Source organism: Gadus chalcogrammus, chromosome 13, assembly GCF_026213295.1.
Source record: "Gadus chalcogrammus isolate NIFS_2021 chromosome 13, NIFS_Gcha_1.0, whole genome shotgun sequence".
Taxonomy (NCBI): domain Eukaryota; kingdom Metazoa; phylum Chordata; class Actinopteri; order Gadiformes; family Gadidae; genus Gadus; species Gadus chalcogrammus.
Window position 1 is genome coordinate 17,426,130 of NC_079424.1, and position 19,503 is coordinate 17,445,632.

Sequence of the window (19,503 nt, forward strand, 5' to 3'; positions counted from 1 at the left end):
AATGGTTGCAAACGCAAGTGGAGGTGGGACTAAAGCAGCCCTTGTAGTGAGGGCAGCTTTAGTCCCATCTATCTGTCAGGTGCCGTAACCACACATCCCCCGTTCATTGTGTGAAAAGAAAGGCGAGTCGACATTCCTGCAGTGCGCACACGGGTTTGGTTGAATGCTTGTGTCGTCTTCTACGTTCACTTAAATAACGCAGTAGTTTAGTTGGATCGGAAAGTAGCCAAGACGATATGAGGATAAAAGAAAACCTAGCCCACATTTTAACGACTGAAAGCTATCCCAGTTGTTGTGAAAGCTGGAGTATTTCTCAATGTTCCTCTGAGCTTTAAAGTTCTAACCTATCGCCCTTGGTTCATGTTATTATACGCTATGTATAAAGGATTGTAATAATGAAGTGTGTAATGCTTTCCTGGTCTATTGTTCTGTATAGCTATATTGCAAAAACCTCGCCTCCGTTAGTTCTGTAAAGATAGCGACTATACGAAAGAGGGACAAAATACATGCCTCCACGATTTATCCCTACTGGTGGATTTTTCCTTGGATCTACGATTTTTTTCTTGATTGGTTTTCCTACCCGTTGGCATGTATTCTCGATATTTCTCTATTGTGGGGTAACCTAGGGAATGGTCTCTTGTAGGGGGTAATCGTCAGCAAAAGCCTGCATCGTTGAAGTGATGCCATGATGTGCGAAGTGATCACACTAGCATTGCCTTTCAATCATAGCCCCTCTTTATTGTTTAACAATAAAGTGATATCATTAAAGTAGTCATCCATTCTATGTATATACTATAATTGTTTTGCTGTGCGTTGTCTTTGTTTGGTTAACAAATAAACAATGATTGTTTGTATTTAAACAACGAGAGGAACAATGTCTATAGGACCTATTCCTATTTTTCCCCCCAGAAAATTAATTTCACGGAGAGCTGGGCTACGTATTAACGAAAGTGGGTCGATTACTAATATACAATCCATTTCTAGTTCACCATTCACTCAAGTGTTGAATCCATTGGGAATGGGACTAAATACATATATCAACGACTATATCAACTATATTCTACCATTTAAAAATAATGCAAATGGTAGGTCAATGAATTATTCATTTTTGTCAAGTTGTAGGTGTGCTTTATTCTCGATGTCATGTTATTTTATTGTGTGTGAAGATGGAAGTCATTTTTATACCCGGGCTGAGGACGGGTATAGGCGGCTGAGCATGCGCAGTGGCGACTTGTGCCATATTGGAATGAGGTCGTGAAACGACCAGGCGGAAAGAAACGGCACCTAAAACCGACTTGAAAAACTATTTACTGGTAAGAGACTAAATCTGTGACTGAATATTCACACACTGCATGTGGTTTATTACAGATTCCTTACGATGTTTCGCATTTTGCTTCTTTGTTCGTCTTTTTTCCCGTCTCTCAAAAAGATGAGTCGGGCTGTGTCGAGTGCAAGCGCCCTTATTGCTCGAGTCATGACGTTTCAGTAACTTGACTTGACTCACAGGCGTTGCATGTGCCAACCGTACACACGTCTGCATTTGGCACCACCTCGGATCCCAGGAGGCAATCTTGTGTTGGTTTCTCTCGATCGGAGCTTGACATTTCCTGTTTTTGTTAGCCCACGTCAGAGTGAAAGTTCGTTCGTCTCTGCAGAGCCACATTGCATTAACGGCTCCTCTAATGCTGAATGCTGCGGGTAGTCCGCACCGCACAGCCTACGGTCAGTACACGCTGGGTGAGCGACCGTTTAAAGATTAATCTGGGATATATATTTGTGTATATATGTATATGAATATCTATATCTCTATATATGTGTGAGTGTGTGTGTGTCTGTGTGTGTGTGTGTGTGTCTGTGTGTGTGTGTGTGTGTGTGTGTGTGTGTGTGTGTGTGTGTGTGTGTGTGTGTGTGTGTGTGTGTGTGTGTGTGTAAAATTGGAAAACCCTCAATAACAAATAACTCGTGATAGACCAAGTCATTTGTTGTGGTGAGGTGCCGAGGTCTCTCCATTGGGCTTAGCCATGTGATGTCTGTAACGTTATGCGTTCCAACAAACACGTTAAACGAATTCCAGTTACTATTACATTTTCTGCCTTTTAAATGCGACATTTGAGTAAGTTATGTTTCGATGTTGATTCGTTTTATACGTGCTGCTTTTAACTTCCCCGTTGTGCAACTTCAGTGCGGCTGTGCGACAATGACAAGCCATGGTTCAGTTGTCTGTTGCAATGGTCAACGGTTAGTTTAATCCAATGTAAGCAGTTGTTGATCCTGGTGTAATACGTGCAATGTGGATTTGAAGTGCTGCACCTCATTTGCTTTCCACCTCTTTGGCTTTCAACATTGAGAGCCTTTTAGCATAGAGAGCTGGCGTATCCACAGCATTAGTTTGGACAGCACTGTGAGTGACCATGGACGCTCCAAGGGGCCACCCCGTAGTCCAATGGGGTTTAGTTAGTTAGTTTATAATAATAATGATAATAATAATAATAATAATGATGATAGTAATAATGATGATAGTAATAATGTTGATTATAACAATAACAATTGTTATCCCTATTTGACATGGGGCAACACTGCAACCGTCGGTTATTACAACATTTATTACTATTGTGTTTTTTGTGTGTTCTCAACAACAGCTACCCAGAAACATTTTGATAATGAAAGCTGAAACAAAAGTAGAGTTTTTGTTTATTTATTTGGGGAGAATAAGACTTTTGTGTTAGAATAAAGAGTTGTATCAAATCTCCTGCTAGGTAGGATGTGAGTCTACCTGTATGCTTTTCACAGACATTTCTGATCTCCAGGAACTTGTTCCGAGAATAAATGCAACCTAAACGTATGCAAAACAACATTAATAGCATTTTAAGTGCAGTGTACTGTAAACAAATCCACCTCTTTGGATCTTATCTGCATCATCCGATAAACAAAATCCCAAAAGGAGAAGAGCGAGTCCCTGATCCAGAATGTTTGTGTGGGTAAACACAAAGCAAACTGTTTTCCCTTTCATCTGATTGCACTCCAACAATACCGAGAAGTCCATGAAATGATCTCTTAAGGTCTTTAAATCCCGCAGTCATCACGGTGCTGGACACGATCCGCCTCACTTTTAGTTCTGGTTGTTTTGAAAAAAAACTCTTGCTCTTTTTTTTATCCATCTTATTTTCTAAGTGTGAACCCCACCCCCTCAAACACAATGAGGCCCGCTGGTGTGTGTGTGTGTGTGTGTGTGTGTGTGTGTGTGTGTGGGGACAGGGAGCGGGAAGGGAGATGGGTAGCGCTGAGTGCAGGGCAGGGCGCTGGGGTCGGGGTCGGGGGGGGGGGGGGGGGGGGGGGGGGGGAGCAGCATTGATCCATGCAGAGCACATGGGTCCCAGCGGCTGGCAGGGGAGAGGTGGTAGGGGGGGGTGGTTGACCGGCAAACTTTTAATAGAGACGTCAGACATGACAAAGACAGGGCTGACAGGCCAGCTGAATGGATCCCTGGTGACGGAGGAACTGGGCCCGGGCATCGCCATACGCCTGGCTCTCCACTATTGTCAGGACCCAAAGCCTTCAAGAGCCTTTTGTAAAAGTCGCCGCATTTCCCTGCCTTATCTGATCCTTGTGGTTGTGTATGGGTGAATGCGGGGCCCTCTTTACTGTTGCATTAAACCTGCTGATTTGAACACAACAAGAGGGTCTGTAGTCAAACAGCACAGCCGAGATGGATGCGATCGCTTTCATAGTGACAATTATTCATAATAAGTTAACCCTGATTGTGCACGTTGTTGTTGCCTTCTGCCCGGCAATAAATTCCAGTGTGCAGTAGCCTAGTGGTTTTGTTTTTTGAGTTTTTTGAATCACCACTATGCATAGTCCCCTAAATCTTCTGTTTGACTGGATTAGTCTGCTGTCCTTAAGAGGTATTCAATGCTTTTTAAACAAGCAGCTTGTGTTGCAGCGCACCGGGTGTCTCTCACTCTTAAGACTGGCAACGTGCTTGCTAGTTTTCTGTTTCGGTTCTCTGCCGTTCTCGTGTCAATCTCCACTGTGGGAGCTGGGTGACTTGTGGTTCTCGGTTGCGTACCATCTGGTGTACCACTCAGGTGGTGGTATCCTTGCCGTGCTGATGAATGATAGATATGCACCATGTAATTTGGGATTTTACTCGCCTTTCTTACTCTTTCCTATTGATTGCATCCAGGAGCTTTTTAGATATGCTGAGGATATGAACACTGTAGAATCCCCAAGGCTTTAGTCTCTCGACTTATTTTTCGTTTAATTGAAATCAAGCTTTGAAAGACCAAAGATATTTTGATTTATTATTGGTTTAGAGTCTGACTAAATGCAAATTCACATCATGTTGGCCTTGATGCAATATGTGCTGCTGATGCTATAACACTTTTGGTTGTATATATATGTATATATATTTCTGTTTCTACGAGCAGAAACAGAAATTCGTGTGGTATCTGGTGGCCATTTGACTTCCCTTCCTATTAGTGGAGAGTAAAATATAGTTCAGCATCAAACAGCCACTGTGGGGACGCATTCTTTCCCAGCGCTTGTATTCAGGCCTCTGCATACTGCTAGGCAAGGCAAGGCAAGGCAACTTTATTTATCTTATCATACAAGAGGCAGACTCAAAGTGTTTCTCATAGAAACATTGTCATACAATAGAACATTGTCAAATAAGAAAAGAAAATAAATGCGTAAAAGAAAATAAAGGCAATGTAAAAAATATATTGTATGTGTGTATTTAAGATTTAGAAGAAGGCTAAGGCAAATATCATAGTCTTCAGTCTTGTTTTAAAATTGATCAAAGTTGGGGCAAGTCTTAAATCCTCAGGGAGTTATTCCAGCCATTTGTTGCATAGTAACTAAATCCTGCTTTCCCATGTCTCGATGATTACTCTGGGGATAATTAACAGATTGGTCTCAGAAGATCTTAGTTGTCTAGAAGGCTTATGTAGTGGAAGCATATCAGTTCTATACTTCGGCCCTAAAACTTGTAGGGACTTATAGGTCAGCAGCATGATTTTTAAATACATTTTTAAATCAATTCTCGGTCATACAGGGAGCCAATGTAACATTTTAAGAATTGTGTGTTATGTGTTCACATTTTTAGTTCTTTGTTAGAACTCCAGCAGCAGCGTTCTGAACAAGCAGTAGCTGCCGTATTTTCTTTGGGAGTCCTGTAAGGAGACCATTGCAGTCATCGAGCTTCCTAGTGATAAAGGCATGGTTCTCGGTGGACATGAGCCCTCTAAGTCTACGTTTTTAAGGTGTTAATAAGCAGATTTTGTTACTGATTTGATGTGACTGTCGAAATGTCAATCTGAATCCATGATAACCCCTAGATTTCTGGCTTTGATTGAGGATTTCAGGGATAGATAGTGAAGGTGTTTGGTTACTTTAAGCCTTTCCGTTTTAGGACCAAATACAATTATCTCGGTTTTGTCATTTAGTTGAAGGAAATGTTGCCACATCCAGTCTTTAACTTGCTCAATGCAGTGGCACAGCATATTTATGGGCCAATAGTAATTTGCTAGGGTGCTTGTATGTGTATACTACTGCTAGGGTTCTTATATTTAGGGCTGTGTGTATACTACTGCTAGGGTTCTTATATTTAGGGCTGTGTGTATACTACTGCTAGGGTTCTTATATTTAGGGCTGTGTATACTACTGCTAGGGTTCTTATATTTAGGGCTGTGTGTAATACTACTGCTAGGGTTCTTATATTTAGGGCTGTGTGTATACTACTGCTAGGGTGTTTGTATCAGGGCTCTGCTCTTCGTCTTGCTGGGGTGCTTTTTTCAGGGCTCTGTGTTTACTACTGCCAGAACAATTTCTTCCCACAAATTAGGTTGATCTCTAATGAGTTTTACAAATTAACATACTAGCAAACCTCTGCTGGTTAGATCAGCTTATTTGGAGAGGTGAATGGAATGCATACAGTGGTGCCCAATGTGGGCAGTAGCAACAGACCGGTAAGCTGTACGGCACAAGTATAATTGACCCTTTGATGCACTAGCCTTGTGCACCAGAGGACAAATTATACTTTGATGCTCTGGCCTTGTGCACTTAATGATAACCATAATAATTATCCTCTGTCCCCTGCAGCACTACGAGACTTGGCCTAAAGGGGGCGCCCAAAATGAGTCAGGAACCACTGGAGTCCGGTAGGTATCCTCAATATTCAATGATTCCATCTGTTGAGTAGTGGTGCAGTCAGACCAGATGATGAGCTGTTCTCTGTGTGCGTGCAGAAAGGGACTCTGGTCAGGATGTGTCCGACTTCAACTGGGACGACTACCTCGAGGAGAGCGGGGCCACGTCCGTGCCTCATCATGCCTTCAAGCATGTGAGTAGCAGGGCTTCCCGCAGATCATTTGCCAGTAAAGGTGGTCGGATTCGGGGAGGTGGGGGGGGGGGGGGGGTTGCTGTTGGACTGGGGGGGGGGGGGAAAGCTCCCCGTCGGGGGTGTCAATGTGAAGAATCAACAACCTTGTTTTATATGTCTCTCTCTCTCTCTCTCTCTCTCTCTCTCTCTCTCTCTCTCTCTCTCTCTCTCTCTCTCTCTCTCTCTCTCTCTCTCTCTCTCTCTCTCTCTCTCTCTCTCTCTCTCTCTCTCTCTCTCTCTCTCTCTCTCTCTCTCTCTCTCTCTCTCTCTCTCTCTCTCTCTCTCTCTCTCTCTCTCTCTCTCTCTCTCTCTCTCTCTCTCTCTCTCTCTCTCTCTCTCTCTCTCCTCACACACACAGGTGGACCAGGGCCTGCAGACGGGCCTGGCGCCAGGCATGAAGCTGGAGGTGTGTGTGCGCGCGGAGGCCGACAGCCCCTACTGGGTGGCCACCATCATCACCACCTGCGGCCAGCTGCTGCTGCTGCGCTACGAGGGTTACCAGGACGACCGGCGCGCCGACTTCTGGTGTGACATCATGACCGCCGACCTCCACCCGCTGGGCTGGAGCCGCCAGCAGGGCAAGACCATGAGGGCCCCTGAAGGTGAGGGCCCCGGCCGCCTGTGGAAAGAGAGAGGGGGGGGCTGGGTGGGAAGAAGAGGCCTTGTCTTAGTCTCCTTCGACCTCTCTATTTGAGGGATTGGGCTTCCAAAAAATAAGTTAATTTTTCGAAATTGAATTCGTTATTCAAACCTTCTGGCGTGGATGGCCAGTTAAGGTCATTGCACATTGCAGTTTGTTTTACGGAATTGTACAATCGTATCTGCACATGACACACTTTTACATTGGCATGTTTTCACGTCATGTAAATAACTGCAGTGTCACATGGTAACTGTAGGCCTATCCTGTATATGCCATCTCGTTTGACAGATTCTTCAAATGAATAAATAGACAAGGCTCCGTTTCAATTAGTGTTGGACCAACACACTATGTTTGGGTTCAGTCAGTAAAAGGGCCATAGATATCAATGTGTCAAAAAATAGTTTTTATGTCCATTAAATTCTGGTCTCGGTTGTCTAATGGCGCGTTTCAACCGGAGGGTGCGGGTCGGTTCGTGGCACAAAGGATAGTGTTTTCAACGCCAAAAGTGGACATGACCCGGACTGAGCCGTATTGAGCCGTACTCGTCTCGCAGTACTCCTCAGTTGGGGTACTGAGACGCCTGAAAGGGTGCCGGCAAGTACGAGCTACACACGCCGTCCGTTGATTGGTCGACAGAATCGCACTTCCGTGCGACAGGGGGATAATAACAAACAAACGCAGTACCCGCAAGGTATTTCTGAACAACGGCGAAAGCTTCATTTATCTGTCGGGCAAATGTTTGCAGTCCTTCTTGGGCATCCTACATTGCTGATCTTCGTTCATTGTGCGTGTTTTCTTTTCCCTTGGATTTATTAGCAGGCTACACTGTGTCGGGCTGCTATGAGGTCACGATGCTAACGTAGCTGCCGCGCCTATCGCCATCTGGCTTAAACCCCCCCCACCATAAGGGTACTGTCGGCGTTGGAAACGCGAGCCGTAACTGAGCCGCACCGAACCGCACCTTCACTACTCCACCAAACCGCACCGAACCGACCGGCACTCTCAAGGGGAAATGCGCCATAAGCTACCTGTGTCTCTGTGTTTCTGGTCTCAGGGGTGCGTGAGAAGCACCAGGACTGGCAAGTCTTGCTGGAGACGGCCATTGCTGAGGAGGGCAGCGCACCTGCCAACCTGCTGGAAATGGTGTGTACTCAGCATCAGTGTGTGTGTGTGTGTGTGTGTGTGTGTGTGTGTGTGTGTGTGTGTGTGTGTGTGTGTGTGTGTGTGTGTGTGTGTGTGTGTGTGTGTGTGTGTGTGTGTGTGTGTGTGTGTGTGTGTGTGTGTGTGTGTGTGTGTGTGTGGCCCTGTTCCCACCTGCCATTAACATCGACTTGGGTGATCTGAAGTGGACTGCTCTAGGTAAGTCGGTTCACACCTGTCATTAGAAGGCATCTCCATATGCGGTCATCATTTCCGTTTGCAAAGACCAAATGCGTTGATGTTTTCAACCGGCGGGAGGCAGCAATAAACTTCCACATTCCTAGTCTACCGAAATGGGAAAGAAAAATCAATGAAAACAATACAGCAATCCAAGTCTGATTTACATTATGAGGCTGCTTTCCGTTGAGTGGGCGGTTTTTTATTTTGGCCCAGGACATATTGTCCTACAAACTGCTAAAATAATGTCTTTTTGCGGCCCAGTCCACCTCTGAATGTGGACTGAGCTATGGGATCGAAATGCGTTCTCAATGCATCTTGGGTGCATTACCACCTGTACTTCGAGCTGCCCACGTTTGAACGGCTCTCCCAAGACGGACACTAATGCCAGGTCTGATCAGGGCGAGTGAATGAGTGAGTGAGTGAGTTGGTGTGTCTGTGGGTTTGTGTGTCTTTTAATCCCATATTAAGCAGGTCAAGGTCAAACTTTGTTCGGAATTATAGTGATTGATCTATGAACATATTTGTACAACACATCATAATAAAAAATGTGGAAATGAATGAAGATTTAATCATGCATCCATTTGGCCTTATGTCCTATCCTACTGCATACTTCAACTGAAAGGAGTTTCCTAGCCTATCTAGCGCTTATGATGCAGGGCGTTCTCTCATAGTGCGTCATATCCCTCGCCTAGTGCATGTCAAACAACCACACAGAGACACTGGATATTCTGTCTTTAAGACCCACTCATTATGACCCCCCCCCCCCCCCCAGCCCCAGCGCGGTAAGGACCCGATGGAGCTGCTGTGCGCCGGCTGCTACGTGGAGCTCCAGGACACCAGTGACCCTGGCCTGGCCTGGGCGGCCGAGGTGGAGGAGAACGTGGGCGGGAGGCTGAAGCTGCGGCCGCTGGGCACTGAGGGGCTGGCCGACACGCCCTCCACCCTCTGGCTCTACTACCTCCACCCCCGCCTCCACCCGCCCGGCTGGGCCCAGGAGCACGGCTGCACCCTCAGGCCCGCCCAAGGTCAGCCATGCCGACTGTACGGCTCTCCGTGTTTATCTTCACCATTTTTTTCTTCCATGTTATTTTTTTTATTGAAGGGATTTCATTGGATTGTATGGGGGGTGCTGCTGCTGCTGCTGCTGTATAGCTGGCCCGGCTCATGGCTCTGGATGCAGGGCCACAGAGCTAATTTAAAACCAAACACCATGGCTGAATGGAGCCGTCTTTAAAATGTTGCTGAAGGTTATTTAGCAGAAAAAGCTTGGTCAACGCTTTAGACTAATAATTAAATGTCGAAGGCATTTTGTTTTGAGGTCGACTGTTTGGAATGAAATAAGACGTTTTAGAGGATGTCAAAGGATTTCAACCTGTCAATACAATTTAAATGAGCATGGGCTTGTAGTAACTAGTTTCTGAAGAAAATATGTCTCTTAAGCCAATGTATTGTGTTAACCAACTGGTTTGAGCACTTCTATTCTGTTAATCTTGGTTCAAACCTGTTGTCAAGCTTCCATTTTGTGGTTCATTAATGCAGAACTAAATTGCAGCCTCAAGGGAGAGAAACTGTTTTGATAATGTGACAAATAGATGATGGGTAATGATGAAAAATGTGGAAACATCTTTTTTCAAATGTGAAGATTTTGTGTAAAGAGGTTCTCTGATCAAACTTGGGGGAATCCTACTTATTCACTCCTCATTTCCTCCATTGTGTCGTTTTTGGCCTAACCCTAGCTTGTAAACTGAAAGGAAAATGTTAAGTTATTAACAATTGATGCTTTACGTCCCATTTATTTAAAGCTGTTTAAACCCCACTATACATTTTTGATGGGGTAGTATTATATAGATTTTCGTATCAAATTTTTCACGATTACAAGTTATGTCTTCAAAATATCTCATACACTTTCACCAAGGCATAGTATAGAAAGGTATTGTCTGAATAGAATTGAACTCATAAGTCATTTATATTAAGGGGGCCCTCGCCGATGGTTGGTCTGAATGTTAGTTGGGGATAGGTTCATCTCGAATGACTTCCAGCTGTGCTATCGCAGCTGGCAACGATTCTCAATCACACTTCTTTACTGTCGACCGTCTTCTCTATAAAACCAGGACCATTCCTGAGAGGTTTGCATACTGATAAACAACAACCAAGGCCGCATAGTCTGCCCGAAAACATGCTCCCTCTAACCATTCATTTCTAAATTTCCAATATTTGACATAGTTCATTTCTGTGGCTTGCTGGAGGGGTCAGCCGGATCAGAATTGAATTTGAATTTGAATTGAGATTCACAGACACTGCTTGCTTTGAGCCCTGGGATATGCACTGGTGGAATATAATGAAAGGTTTCAGCTGATATATACGGCCCGATTAATTCAGCCAACCAGCATTAAACCTCTTCTTTACTTCTCTATCTTGAATAGCGATGGCCTTTTTAATGCTCTGAAACTTTTGATTCCAGAACAACATTGTATTTCTTTGTCTCAGTGGCTGGTAGGGTTATGTACTGTGAAATATGCCTTTTTAAAGTATCCCAAATAATACAATAGGCTTGAACCGGCTTGGCCTCTCTGTATTTGTTCTTCCTTCAACTTGTTCAGCATCTGATTCGATATGCTCTCTCCGGTCGCCCAGATCTGCTGGCCCTGCAGACAGCAGAGGAGTGGGAGGTGGTGAGGCAGCGGATACAGGAGCTGCCACAAGATGATGCTCTGGATGAGGTGTTTCCCAAGGTACCTCCACCCCTCATACTGCCCCCCCCACGGCCCCACCCTGTTTCATCTCGTAATGACGGGGATTTGCTAATAATAATAATAGCAACAGTGGCGTCAACAAAGGAGCCTTGATATTCCGGTCTGTATCCTCAGCTTTAACATAGTGTGTGTGTGTGTGTGTGTGTCTGTGTCTGTGTCTGTGTCTGTGTCTGTGTCTGTGTGTGTGTGTGTGTGTGTGTGTGTGTGTGTGTGTGTGTGTGTGTGTGTGTGTGTGTGTTTGTTTGTTTCAGGACCAGACTCCCATCACGGCTCACAGTTTTAAGGAAGGCATGAAACTGGAGGCTGTCGACCCGACTGCTCCCATCTCCATCAGTCCGGCTACTGTCACCAAGGTAACGGTCGATCGTGCACCCTCGTCAAATCTCCCTCCTCTTTTGCTCTCGTTTACCCGTCTACTACCTGAGTGTGGATGTCTTCTTCCCTTGTTTGCCTGCCACCCTGAAGTGAAAAAAAAAAAAAAATCCAAGCTAAAAAAAAAAAAAATCCAAGCTAAAAGCCATTTTCGCTCAATAATCGCAAAGCTGTTGAAATATAAACGACTGACCTGACACTTGTGATGTGGAGGTGTAACGTGTTCTTCTAGCATTGAAGAAAGGAAACGCAATGCCTTATGCACCAGTGGGTAAAAACCGAATGGGTCCTGTCTCGGTCTCCGTGTCTGCCTCACGCGCTATGCCTCTGTCTCTCTCAGGTGTTTGACGAGCTCTACTTCCTGGTGAAGATGGACGACCTCTGCGGTATGGACGAGGGCGACGGTGGCGGCCGTTCCTTCCTGCGCCACAGAGAGAGTCCCGGGATCTTCCCAGTGCAGTGGAGCCTCAAAAACGGACTGCCCCTCTGCCCGCCCCGAGGTGTGTGAGCTCAAGATTCCAGATTCCAGATGGTTTTATTGCCATATGCACAACAATTACAGAGCAGTCGCTGGCAATGAAATTCTTTAGTCTTGGGCTCCTCCAACAGTGCAATATAAGAGAACTGTAGGTACATAAAAAAACACAAGTAGGAAAGCTGAGACTTAAATAATAAAAAAATATATATATAATAATAATAAAAGTAATAATAATAAAAAGTAAGTGTATAAGAGGAACACAAGTCGGAGAGCAGGGAACTAAATGCAAAACTAAATATGTAAAATGTAAGCAGACGTGTTTATCCAGATGTCGACTGGTATAAAGTGGCAAGTTATAAAGTGGCAAGTTATAAAGTGTCATGGTGGTGAGCTAAGTAGCTCAGGAGTTCAGTAGTCTTATGGCCCGTGGGATGAAACTGTCCCTGAGTCTGGTGGTGCCAGACCGGACGCGGCGGTAGCGTCTACCAGACGGGAGCAGCTGAAACAGTTTGCTACTGGGGTGATGAGGGTCTTTAATAATCCGGTTAGTCTTCTTCCTGCAACGCGCAGAGAGTGTAGAGGTCCTCAATGGATGGCAGCTCCGTCCTGGTAATGTGATGGGAAGCTTTCACCACCCTCTGTAATGTCTTACGGTTGAGGGCGGAGCAACTGCCGTACCAGGCGGTGAGGCAGCCGCTCAGGATACTCTCTATGATGCACCTGTAGAAGTTGCAGAGTATCCTGGAGTCCATGTTGAACCTCCGCAGCCTGCGGAGGAAGAAGAGCCGTTGTCTCTGGTCCACCGCATTGTGTGCATGCTTAGGAATATTGATTTACACTCGCACCCCCACGCTCAGAGCATCTGACAGCTCTGAGAGTGGTATTGTTCGCTATATATATTTAATCTAGCCATCTCCATGCAATTGTCATGGGGATGATGCAAATATTGTGTAAAAACCAATGATGTTAGCTCATTTAAAGCACCCTGCTTTAAAAGTGGTGTTACCACCTTCATATATTATCATGAGCACTGAAATGGCGGACCCTTAAGAGACATTAAGACACAGCTGGCAAGTCTCACACGTTTCTAACAGGGTTGAGCTGGTTTTGTTTCTTTTCTGACGTCACGTGCAATAAATTATCCAATTCATATTCTATCTCCCCAACCGATAAGACATCACATGTTACAGTGTCATAACACCGCTGACATCAGCACAACCACAAGGCCCTAGCCTGCAGCCCTCCCATCTATAATGTAGAGGTGTGTTCCCAGGCTACCAGGGGCAGGACTTCGACTGGGCCGACTACCTGAAGCAGAGTGAGGCAGAGGCGGCTCCACAGCACTGCTTCTCCGCGGTGAGTCCCCCATCACACCAGGCTGCTGCCGGGCATGTACCAAACCATCTATCTATCTATATATACCAAAGTCCTAGAGTCAGTGAATGTTTTACTGTTGGGAGAAGTGCCCTCTTTATCTCTCATACCTGCCTCTTTTATAGGTGGGGGAAATAACCCATTAGAATAGAATCCTTTTTTTTTACTGTAAGACACAATGTGAAATGTATGCTGAAGTGACCATTTGACACCGAACTGGTGCAACATTTGGGTCAAGAGGATTTTGTTGCTATTAAGATGTCAGTAATGACTACATTTCAAAGGCTAAATGCCTCCTCGGCCTCTGAAATACCATTTCTTTCCCCTCTAAAAGACGTTGTTCACCAGCCAAGAGCCGACGGAGCACAGCTTCAAAGTGGCCATGAAGCTGGAGGCGGTCAACCCTCTGTCACCCGAGAATATTCACGTGGCCACGGTCAGCAAGGTCAAAGGGCAATACATCTGGCTCAACCTAGAAGGTGAGGAAAAGGGGACCGCTGTGGGGGGTGTTTTCACACTCTCGCTCTCTCTCGCGCTAAGTTTTCAAATGTAATTGGGTTATCATATAATATGATATAATGTTTATTATAGTAATAAGGATAATCAGGACTTTCCCACAAACGTGTCTTTGGGGGATTTAATGGCGTTGTGTGTGTGTTGGTAGGGCTGAAGCAGCCCATGCCAGAGGTGGTCGTCCATGTAGACTCCATGGACATCTTCCCCGTCAGCTGGTGTGAGACCAACGGCTATCCTCTGGTCTACCCCATCAAGCCCCCAGGTACACGGCCTGCCCCGCCCGTCAGCAAGATACAGCTCACACCGACACAGTCCAGCTTTATCACCTCCATACGTTAAGGAGGCCTATTGCGCTGTGACTTCAATGGATCTCATTAGGTGCAATGTAACGCTGGTCTCTCACTCACTCTCTCACAGTGGAGAAACAGAGGAAAGTTGCAGTGGTGCAGCCAGAGAAACAGTGAGTCGGACAGGGACTTTATCTTCAGCTCTGTGTGTGTGTGTGTGTGTGTGTGTGTGTGTGTGTGTGTGTGTGTGTGTGTGTGTGTGTGTGTGTGTGTGTGTGTGTGTGTGTGTGTGTGTGTGTGTGTGTGTGTGTGTGTGTGTGTGTGTGTGTGTGTGTGTGTGTGTGTTTTTTTTTTGCTGGTTCCTGAGTCTTCTTTCCTTGAATTACAGCAGATCTCAACCCAAGTCCTCCGCACCTGACTCTGAGAGGCAGCCAACGGGCAGCCAATCAGAACTAGGTGAGGGATGTCGCTCCATCAGAGGTATATATATATTTTTTTCACAACAAATAGAAACCCCTCCCGACCCCCCCACTCCCTGACATACGCACTCCACAACACATCCCACCTGCTTACCTCGGTGTGCGGTCCATATGAGCAGGGCAGGGGAACGGGAAGTACTGCTGTCCAAAGATCTACTTCAACCACCGCTGCTTCTCCGGGCCCTACCTCAACAAGGGCCGCATCGCAGAGCTGCCCCAGTTCATCGGGCCTGGCAACTGTGTCCTGGTGCTGAAAGAGGTGAGGTGCATCCCATCACCTCTGTCGCGTTCGATCCATTCATAAAATGAGTTCTCCTTTAAAGGTATTTGTTTTACGAGGCGTGCCTTGCAAGCCTTCGGGTTGAACACTGTAGTACTGCTGTTAGATTTGATTAGATACAACTAGCAGGAGAAATGTATTTGTCAAACTCAACTACGATAGGACATTACGTTCCAACAATGTCAGGGCGCCAGCCGAGCCGACTTCTGGTTTCTATTTGCATGCCGTTTGTTTATCCAGAGGGACTTCACAGTGAATTCTCCGTGAGTTAGACGATGAGCCGGTAGTGGGTAGGCGTCCGGCAGTGCTCAACGCGCTAACCGCTAGCATGTTGTCTGTGGCGTGTGGAGGTGCTGACCCTGCTGATCAACTCAGCCTACAAGCCCAGCCGCGTGCTGCGGGAGCTGCAGCTGGACCAGGAGGGCCGCTGGCAAGGTCACGGAGAGACGCTGAAAGCCAAGTGAGTGCGAGACACGCTCGTCTGTTCAACTAGACGAGACCTGAAGGACTATAGAGAATTGTAGAGCTGGGATAAAAGCAGAACTGGGGGAAACGGAATAGAGAAAAAGAGGTCATGGTAATCTTGGTTCTAGCTTCCAAGACATGTCTTCTGTTAGCTCAGGCCCTAGCTTGGTAGAGGTGCTCGCTCAAACCCTCTGGACGGATAAGGCAAAATGTGAGAAAGTCGGCGAGTCTATGAATATTTGATCAGCTAAACCTGTTTATTTGATGGTCAGGTACAAAGGAAAGAGCTACCGGGCCACTGTGGAGATAGTGCGCACTTCTGACCGCGTGGCAGAGTTCTGCAGGAAAACCTGCATCAAACTGGAGTGCTGCCCTAACCTGTTTGGACCACGGATGGTTCTGGACCGCTGCTCGGAGAACTGCTCCGTACTCACCAAGACCAAATACAGTAGGTCCCCCCGCCGGGCTTTGGATTGGACCCTAACCCTACATTCTTCAAAGCATCTTCCAGCATGTTTTTATTATTTTTTGTCAGGAAGAAACATGGGTTTGAACTAAGACCCTTTCGGCTGAGATCCTGACCACGTTCCTTGATAATGTAGTCCAAAGTTCTATGTGCTGAATTACGGTTGCAGGTGTTACAGCATCGCTATGGCGATATGTTGGTACCTGTACATTCTGACACTGGGTTCTTAGCTTCCCTTATCCCAGTTACCGCCTGCAGCGCTGCCAGCTCTTCCTCTGCTCGCACCTCTTTTCTCACTGACTCCATTAAGGGATTAGCATGTGCAGCAGACGAGCCCTGGAGCGGAGGGAGGAGAGGCGGAGCACAGAGTGCCCACAAACATAGAAACTTATGTATTTTTCTAAATAAATATTGTAGCGGGCCTGTGGGTGTGGGGTTTCCACGCCACCAAGTTGAATAAACCATACCGACACAACATACAAAGCAGGTTCAACTTAGGATGGTTTATTCACCTCGTAAACACAACCAGGGTGGGAAAAGGGTCATCCAACTCCTTTATGATCCAGTCCTCTCTGTATTTTGCTAGCTCTGGCTTGTGGTAGCCTGCGCTCCCTTTTATCTGCAAGCACTCCAGCTTGATGGCCTTCAGGCCTGCCTCGTTAACTGGAGGAAGTCCATGTATGGCCTAGGGGCGGAGCCAGCAGGTTGCCAGACCTACCACTGCCCATACTCCTCCCTGGCGTCTGCCACAATATATTGAAATGTAATCTAAAAAGAAATGAAACATAGGAATTGGGCTTTCTTTGTTGTTGGGATAATGCTTCCAAATCTTATATATATAAAAAAAAGTCTAGGTTTAGTTTACAAGAAGATACATTTCAAACTTTATTCAGCTGGATGCTAAGTAATTTCTCAGCTAGGGAATTAACGTAAAAATGGAATAAGAATGCAAATAGAAATCCATCTGTCGTGTGTTCTCAACCATGACCGTTTCTCTTTCAAATCTGCAGCGTATTATTACGGCAAGAAGAAGAGTAGGCGGGTGGGCCGGCCTCCCGGGGGTCACTCCAACCTTGAAGGAGGGGCGAAGAGGAGAGGAAGGAGGAGGAAGAGGAGGAACGGCCTCTTCGTGCACAAGAAGAGGCGTTCTTCAGCCTCGTTGGACAACACGCCCGCCGGGTCTTTGCAGGTAACCCACACACTGCGCACACACCCACTCGCGTACCACAACACACACTGATGGGTACTCCAGAGAACCCCTTACACGCTCGGTAAGGTCTGCTTGTCCGGACCCCCCAGGGCAGCGGAGATGAGGAGGACCTGGACGAAGACGAGTCCCTGAGCGAGGACTCTGGCTCGGAGGTGCAGGACGAGCTTCAGGATGACTCTGAGTACTCGGTGGGGAAGTCCCTCCCCGCCACGCCCTCCCCCTCGCCGCCAGCCACACCCCGGCCCACGCGGCGCCGGCGGAAGCCCTGCTCACCGTCCTTCTCCGATGACGAAAACCGCCCGCCGTCACCCAAGGTACCCGAACGAGCGCCCGCCGACGATAACGGCGTATTAATATTCTGATGCATCTCATTTTCAACCCAGCCTCAGGCCTTCACACGACAACAACCTTCCATGCTCTGCAAATGGGTCATCTGGTAGATTAGCACGGTCGCCTTATTTTGTTTGTTTGTGTGTGTGTGTGTGTGTGTGTGTGTGTGTGTGTGTGTGTGTGTGTGTGTGTGTGTGTGTGTGTGTGTGTGTGTGTGTGTGTGTGTGTGTGTGTGTGTGTGTGTGTGTGTGTGTGTGTGTGTCCAGATCGCCAAGACGGAGCCGCCACAGAAGCTGTGTTTGGACACCAGCCCCCTGGAGTGGAGCGTCCCAGATGTGGTGCGGTTCATCAGGACCACCGACTGTGCCCCTCTCGCCCGCATCTTCTTGGACCAGGTACACACATAGGACAATCTGAGTTTCCTTATGTTGTGCATGTGCGTGTGGGTCAGCGACATTCAATGTAAAGCATTTGCCATGATCAAAATGGCCGTGAAAGCGCTTAATAAACAGTGAGCGGAATCTCTAGTACTATAAACTGCTTTACTATAAACTAATGCTTACCGGTGTCGCCTCTCCCAGGAGATTGACGGACAGGCGCTACTCCTGCTCAACCTGCCAACAGTCCAGGAGTGCATGGACCTGAAGCTGGGACCAGCCATTAAGCTCTGCCACCACATCGAGAGGGTGAAGCTAGCGTTCTATCAGCAATTTGCCACCTAGCTGAGGGAAGGGCCGGACATTGGCCCACCTCCCTCCTCTCTGTGTTTGTCTTGGTTAATAAGATCATGTATCTACCACTGGGTATCCTTTTGGAATCCTTCATAATTCCCTTCATGGAAAATGTCAGACGTTGCCATTAAATAGCGTTCCTGGCTTGAGGAGATCGAGTGTTGACGTGATGACAGCAATAGTCCATCTGTGATTTCTTCATCTGCTCTGCTGCTGGCTTGAGACGTTTACCATTAGCTCTTTACAACATATGCTTACTCCCATCATCCTCAAGAAGGCAGCAAGGTTACTCTCCTGGTTTAAGGTAATTTGAGTTAGGTAGCGAGAATGCAAAATATGAGCTAAAGAATGCATAACAATTTATAAAGGGTGTATTTGTAATGGATGTTTTTTTTTTTTTTTACATTCATGATCACTTTTAATGCCTTGTAAAAATAACTTCAATTTTGTCAAACCTTCAAAAGAGCAGACATCTTTTAACCCATTTTTTTTGTGTGCACTATTACACACAGATTACCAAAATGTATTAAATGTACATAAATACTTAAATGTTATGCTTAGATCACAAGTGAATCACAATCTACTTACTTAATTTAAAAATTGTTTAATGTTCTCCATCAGTATCTTGATGTTTAAGCCGGGGACAACGCCACAGTCTGGTGGCTTTCGGGATAACACTGTTTCTTCTAAAGAGCGGTAAACAATGCGACTGATCTTATTTTGTAAGCACAAGCAAAACTGTATGTGATGACTGTATTCAACGTGTATATAGAAAGGCATGTGTTTGTAAATAGTGTACATAATCTCAAGATTCTTCTAGTGCAACAGGGTGAGTAGATTTTCTATTTAGCAATACAAAATGCATTGATTAATATCCCATGGCATAGGCCTACACTTGCACAGTAATTCCTTAAACATTTTTATTTGGAATAGAGTAACCTATTGTTAGCTAGATTTAGAAATGGGAAATATTGTGGGATTAGGCCTGCGCATTTGACGTTATACTTGAGATAATTCCTAAATAAATGAATATTTTGGGCAGCACAAACAAATTACAATTATTATGCCAACAATTAACTTTATACTTGTGAATGAGCAGTTTCTAAATGAACCGGAACTCCCTACTTCTTTTCAATGTATGTAATGTGTGGTGTTTCGATTTGTGTCAAATAATTGTTTTCAATCGTCTATTCAGCAGATACAGTTGTACAGAAAACAAATGAACTTTCATGACTTTCCTTTTGAACATCTATTGTTATTTAAGAATTTGCAGCAATAAAATGATAAATGGTTCGAAAACATTTCTTCGCTGGATTCTTACTACACTTCCCATCATGCACCCGTTTTACGTCGGTCGCGT

General features: G+C 45.9%; 1 protein-coding gene across 4 annotated transcripts; it reads left to right on the forward strand.

Moving 5' to 3' along the window:
- The first annotated feature begins 1,186 nt into the window (after positions 1–1,186).
- On the forward strand, positions 1,187–18,135 carry sfmbt1 (Scm like with four mbt domains 1). 4 transcript variants are annotated; one of them, XM_056606813.1, is made up of 21 exons: positions 1,187–1,313; positions 6,103–6,161; positions 6,249–6,343; positions 6,741–6,984; positions 8,077–8,165; positions 9,175–9,427; positions 11,037–11,134; positions 11,407–11,508; positions 11,868–12,027; positions 13,279–13,361; positions 13,714–13,858; positions 14,044–14,157; positions 14,313–14,355; positions 14,571–14,662; positions 14,781–14,920; positions 15,292–15,401; positions 15,679–15,854; positions 16,883–17,061; positions 17,172–17,396; positions 17,679–17,807; positions 17,994–18,135. In XM_056606813.1, exons 2-21 carry the CDS (start codon positions 6,137–6,139, stop codon positions 18,132–18,134), a joined length of 2,643 nt encoding a protein of 880 aa, XP_056462788.1. In that variant the 5' UTR covers positions 1,187–1,313; positions 6,103–6,136; the 3' UTR covers position 18,135. The 4 variants fall into 4 exon arrangements, with proteins under 4 accessions (XP_056462788.1, XP_056462791.1, XP_056462790.1 ...); XM_056606816.1 differs by having other exon boundaries at positions 1,212–1,313; positions 14,574–14,662; XM_056606815.1 differs by lacking the exon at positions 1,187–1,313 and adding an exon at positions 1,322–1,737.
- The last annotated feature ends 1,368 nt before the right edge of the window (positions 18,136–19,503 follow it).